General features: G+C 42.3%; 1 protein-coding gene across 1 annotated transcript in view; it reads left to right on the top strand.

Annotated features, from left to right (window-relative positions):
• Positions 1–20: 20 nt before the first annotated feature.
• The window catches only part of HSF2BP (heat shock transcription factor 2 binding protein), a 35,652-nt gene continuing 29,380 nt past the window's right edge, over positions 21–6,292 (top strand). Inside the window, exons 1-2 of the mRNA XM_009283016.2 lie at positions 21–302; positions 2,626–2,776. Of these exons, the coding sequence (XP_009281291.2) occupies positions 21–302; positions 2,626–2,776 (433 nt within the window). The remainder of the gene's footprint in view (positions 303–2,625; positions 2,777–6,292) is intronic.

Genomic DNA, 6,292 nt, shown 5'->3' with positions numbered 1-6,292 from the left:
CGTGGGCCCCTGAGGGGGCGATGGCGGGGCCTGCGCAGCGGAGCTCCGCGGGGGGACGGGGAGTGCCGGGCAGGGCAGGGCTAGCGCTGGGGAGCTGGTTGTGCGAGGCACGGAGGAGCTCGGCCCCTGGGGCTCACCGTCGGGGGCCCGCGGGGGGCGATGGCGGGGCCTGCGCAGCGGAGCTCCGCGGGGGGACGGGGAGTGCCGGGCAGGGCAGGGCTAGCTCTGGGGAGCTGGCTGTGCGAGGCACGCAGGAGCTCGGCCCTTGGGGCTCACCGTCTGGGGCCGCGGTGGCTGCTCGGGTGGGCTCCTGCGCGCAGCGTTGGCTCGTGATACGCCTGTAGGCGAGGATGAGGGACCTTCCCCCTTGTAGGGGGGGAGCGTGGTGGGGACTGCGTAGAGGAGTGTCGGAGGCGCCCTGGGCTGGTGGAGAGTGGAGAAGGGGCTGGTTGTGATTCTCTGCTGGGTGTTCATCGCCAGCTGGGATCTCTGCCTTGTTCAGCCCCCTGCCAGGCAGGGGATGGGGGATTCAGATCGTGCAGGTGGTGAGCTGAGGTACATAACTGAGTAACTTGGCCGTTGTGCAAGAGATCTGTGAGGACTGAAGTAAAATTTCCTACATCCAGTCACCTGCCATTACTGTAAGGGGCTGGACAGAAAAAAATTCTTTACTGAAAGAGTGGTTAAACATTGGAACAGGCTGCCCAGGGAAGTGGTTGAGTCCCCATCCCTGGAGGTATTTAAAAGACGAGTAGATGAGGCGCTTAGGGACATGGTTTAGTGGGCATGGTGGTGTTGGGTCGATGGTTGGACTCGATGATCTTAGAGGTCTTTTCCAACCTTAATGATTCTATGATTCTGCTGTTCTCCATTGTCAAATACAGCTTTTAACATACTATTGTAGTGGGGGGGAGATGTCAAGGAGCTGCTTAAGCAGAGAAAATAAAACTTGTTTGTTGGAACTGCAGTATTGCAAAGATCTGTGCTTACAGTGAGAACTATAAATTGAGAATTTTCTCCTTATTGTATCTTTCATATCTCAATCCAGTACTTCAGTAGTGTATTCTATTTGAATTTAGCTTCTGCTACTGAATAGAGGTATTTTTATGCCTGTACCAAATTGTGCTCCATAATTTTGAGCAATACTGAATTCTCTCTGTCCTTCCTGTTTGCTGACATGCAGATCGTATTCTTCTGTAGAGTCCTGTTGCCATGTGTTTATTCCATACTTTCTTGAGACCTAAATGAGTTGTATTTTTCTTGGATCATGTAATGTGGTGGTACTTGGCCATACCAACTTTGCCATAAGCACTTCCTAAATGCAGCTTAGAGCATACAATTCAAGTTCAAAGTAAAATCTTTCTTCCATACCTTTATTGCAGCTCTGATGCCTCTGAACCGGGAAGGCTGGAACTAGCCTGTTCTGTCCCTACAGCTGTCTGGGTTTAAAAGACAGCTGGAAAAGAAGTAGACTAGGAAGCAAAACTGAAAGGAAATGTATAACCTGAGGAAGTAGGGAAGCAGAAAGAGAGAATTGTAGGAAATGGTTGGAAAGGATAGAAATGCCAGGGTAGCATTTTCTGTACCAGTGATAATGACCTCCATTTGTCTTGTGGAGCTGGACTCGAGAAGACTGGGGGGACGGCATGTTTTGTACCTGCAGATTAGTTTCTTGTGTTGTTCTGTAGTACCCTCTTCCCTCTAGAATAAGATGTGATACATAAAGGATCTCATTTTTTCTGCACCATTCTCAATGCAGTGCAAAACAGTACAAAGATATGTTCTAATACGCTTTCACAAAGCAGAATTATATGATTAATGTTTTAGGCAAAGAACGTTAAACCTTTTTTAAGTCTGTATATGGTAGCCTTTTTAAGACACAGCAGTGTGCACATGTACATACATCAGAAATTGGAGTTTAGGAGGTTTTTGGTACAGAAATTTATAATTTTAAAATTAATGCACATTCTCTTGGACTGTAGAATTGAAGTAATTTTATAGTAATATCTTGGCAGAAGAGGAAACTGGTAAACATTTTTTGTCTTAACTCGGGATTAAATTACTTTTATGTGGTATTGGGTTGCAAATAGTTGCAAATATTTTTTGCTCCTCACAAAAGATGAATTCTTTTGAAAAAATACAATTTCTTCTAAAAGAGCTGTTGCAATTTAGGAAGGTGACTGAGGGTCTTGCAAATATTTGAGTTAATTAAAAAACTGAGTTACTGTATCCTCTACAGCAGTCCCAAAACAATAGCTTGGCATATGCATAGCTGCTCACATTTTAAAATGTGAATGTTAATTTTTACAGCATTCTGAGTTACATTGCGTACGTTTTAGGTGAAGAAACAGATGCAGAGAGGTAATATGATTTGCTTTAGGCCAGAGTGGCAAAAATCAGATTGCAGTTGAAGAGTCCATCTCAGAAACTTTTGGGTTTATTTATTACTGGATAGTTCTCTTTTAAAAGGTTATGAATTTCTGTAGTGATGTAATACAGAGGAATATTTTTGTCCGAGAGAAGGGGTTCAAGCAGAAAAGTACTGCAAGGCTGTAACAGTGTCTTTGGTTGTTTGTTGTGTGTGGGGTTTTTTTTGGTTGTTTGTTTGTTTGTTTTAAATTTCAGAAGGCTGAGACCAAAGAGGAATTTGTTAAAGTTAGAAGGAGGGATTTGGAAAGGCTGACAACTGAGGTTATGCAATTGCGGGATTTCTTACCCAAAATAGTAAATGGGGATATCCTGGGGACGTTCCAGAAACTGGATGCTATTGAATCAAGTGAGTAGTACCATGTTACAAGCTCTTACAGTTTCTGCCAAGACTACTTAGAACAAACTGTCATGCCCCTATGAATAGTTGTAGAGTTTGTGGAGGTATTCCAGATTAAACTATGATGTTCAATGACTGCTTCAGTAAATTAATGTGTTTGTAATGAAGAAAATTACAAACTGCATTAGAAATAATTAGACATGTCAAATTAATCTTTAAAAATACTTTACTGTGGATAAAAACATACTTAGTTCAGGCAGTGAGGGAAGCTGTATCGGGAAAGAAGTGATTCCTCTCTGAGAAAAGGCAAAAACATTGTGTTTTTCAAAATGTCACTTTGGATGCACAGCAAAAAATGTGGTAAATAGCTGTGGATAAAAAGTTAAATTTAGAGGAAGAAATAATAACGTTGTATTTAGCCTGTCTTGTTTTTTAGCTTGTATGCTTTTATTGCCATAAATATTCATAATAAAAAAAAAAAAGTTGAAGACTCTCAGTTATAAAGGTCTTTCTACTGCTGTCCCCAAAGTCCAGTTTTTCAGTGTTATGATTCTCTGTGCATTATTTTTTCAACAATTGCACCACTCCCAACATGCCATCAGGACCAAATCTGTGTCCATCCTAGCTCCATCCCTAGCCTGTAGCTTACATGCAGCAGTACAATTCACCTGTTCTCCTAGGAGTTGCTTTTGGCTGAAAAGGCACAGGGCAAGCACTGAGACAGATTATAGAGAGTATCTCTTCTAGAATATCAAGTGGTTAATTGAAAGTTAATTTGCAACAGCTAGCTAAGAAAGAGCAAGATAGAGCCTCAAGGCTTGTCTCCGATATCAAGTAATATATTGGGGCAGAGCTTCCAGCTGCCTCAATGATCCGCTCTTTGGAAAGATTCTTCCATGCCATCAAATCCTAACAGACATGAGAAGACTGTACCACCTCTCCTGCTGCCAATTGAGACGTCATCCATGTCACAAGAAGTGACATAGGATCTGGAAATGTTCTCTTTATGCTATTGCAAGGCATCAAGGACTGTTTCCAGTTGCATTAAGTGTTCCAAGATCCTCAACTAGTCAGATCCTTGGTTTACCTACTTTTGTCAGTGCTCAGTCTCAAGATTTCTCTCACTGATCCTTCTTATGCTCTGTGTGCCAGGCATCAAGGAGACACTGTCAGGGCCTTCCAGCAGCAGGTTTGTGGCATCAACATGGGGATTTTAAGACATTCTTTCAAATGTTCTGCTGGCTGGCCAGCATTCTCTTGGTTCCTTGGAGGAGTACCTGAAGCTGAGTCAGCCTTTGAACTCTTTTGAGTATATCCCCGCAGTGGCGATTTCTCTTGCAGTTAATGAGGTCATATGAATATTCAGGCTCTTGCCATTGTTTGCCCCTACAGCTGGACAAGTCAAGTGGTGATTTTTGCTACTCCAGTCTGCTCCTACCTCTGCAGTGTGCAATAAGGCAGACTGAAAGGAGGCTTTGGAGCATACAGTTCACAAAAGGTTGGACATCACAGGGACGCAAGCAGTCTTCAGTCTCAGATTGGTGAGCTCTCTGGTGCTGTTTACTAAATACAGTCTCTTGGTGTTGGCATATGAAGCTTACAGGAGTCCTGGCAGCTACTAGAGATTTTTTTTTCACGTTGTTCTTACAGAAGTCTAATGGGCGATTTGTACATTTCTCTAGACTTCGATCAGGTATTGCAGTTTTCTAAGTATTGTAAACATGGAGTGGTTAGCAGGTTCTCATGCTCCTCAAGAAGTGCAGATTATAGTCAGAGACCTTCAACACCTCTGGCACATTCAGTTGTGAGACTGATGGACTCTTGAATAGCTTTGAGAAACCTTGAGATCTTTGCATGTTTCACTTGTATATCTAGGTCAATAGGATACCCATTTGCTATGGAGCATCCCATAGGTGGTGTCTGAGATCTGAGCTTGCAACGGTCAATGCAACCAACATGTACTTTTCAGGCTGGTGTCAGGGTCTTCACTAAGGCTTTTGCCAGGGTAATTGTTCATTTCAAAAAGAAAGGTCCATTTTGTTCTTACTACCCTCCTCAGGAAGAGTGTTTGGCTCCAGGAATCTTAGAAAAATAGCTCCAACAAATTTTCTGTGTTATTATGCATATGTTTAGTGGAACTCAGTCCACTGGGGAAATGTTAAAAATTGCATTTAACATTGATCTAGCATTTGGATCAGTAGAATTGGAATTCCATCACTTGTTGGCATTCATCGTAGTTGTACTCAGTTCTCCACCTCCCAGAGCTTTGAGATTAGATCTCCAGTCCAGAAAATCTCCTGATGTGACCTATAGCGTGGATGAGAATGAGTCCACCTCACGCCTGCAATGTGGGCCTCCTCTTCTTTTGTTGTGCCCAATGCCTGTTCTGCTCTTGAGTCTGCTGTCTATCTCAGGAACAAATGCCACTTCTTCCCAGAGCCTGATTGACCACTGCAGTGGTAAAGTTATGTGTTTCCTGTTTGGATAAGCAAAAAAAATATGAAATTGCACCCTTATACAAGTTGATAGTGAAAGCTGCTTCTTCACTTTGTGGAGGTAGACAGGCTGAGCCTCAAGATTTTAGTGTCAAGAGGGAAGGAACTTTCTTACCAGGGGCTGGGACTTGCAGCCAGTGGGAGAACCTGGCGGGCTTCCCTGTGTGCTGCTCAGGACCATGGTGTGCAGGAGTGAGCAGCACAGCTGCAGTCTTCGGTGTCAGCAAAATGTCTGCTGCTCATTCTGCTGCTGTGTGTCAAGAGGCTGTCAAATGTTGGGACTGGTGCATGCAACCTTGAATTCTCTTCAGAGCAAAGGTGTGCACAGCTGGGAGAGCTGACTGGGTATAACAGGGGGAGTTTCCATGAATGAGGCACAGCTAGAAGTAGGTCTCTTTTCAGTAACTTCCAATATTACCCCCTTTCCCCCTGCCCCCCTGACATAAAACATAGTGATACCTTAGAGGAGGTTGACACATCCTTCTTTTATCTGAAGGACTTAAAAAAAATACAGGTAGCATTAACACTCAGTAGTTAATTTTATTCCTCTTCTCCTGGCTCAGTTTAGGTTCCAGGACCTTTGAATACCAAAATTGGTCAAGAGTGTTTCAATATACAATGTACAAATTATATGAATACTAAGAATGAAATGCAACTACTCCAAACAAATTATGTTTATAAAAATACTCCAAGACATTATAAACTATTTAAACATTATATCAGTGACAAGCAAATTTTACGATTCCCTTAAAAACTTAATCTCTGATGTTATGAGAAATACATTCCATTTTAGAAGCTTTATTTTAGTGAATGGAAATCAAGTTAAAAGTATTATATTTCACGATCATGATGTCTCTTTTAAAAAATTCACTTTGAAGGATATTTTTAACAATTGTTGTGTGTTGTATTTTACTTTAAAAACCACGGTTCTGGATGCTTAGCATTTATATTGAAAAAAGGAAACACATTTAAGTAATTCCAAAAAGTAATGTCCAAACAGCATCTATTGTAATTTTGGTTAGCTTAAAAA

Source organism: Aptenodytes forsteri, unplaced genomic scaffold (assembly GCF_000699145.1).
Source record: "Aptenodytes forsteri isolate BGI_AS27 unplaced genomic scaffold, ASM69914v1 Scaffold2, whole genome shotgun sequence".
Classification (NCBI taxonomy): Eukaryota; Metazoa; Chordata; class Aves; order Sphenisciformes; family Spheniscidae; genus Aptenodytes; species Aptenodytes forsteri.
This window is presented reverse-complemented; position numbering and strand designations above follow the sequence as displayed.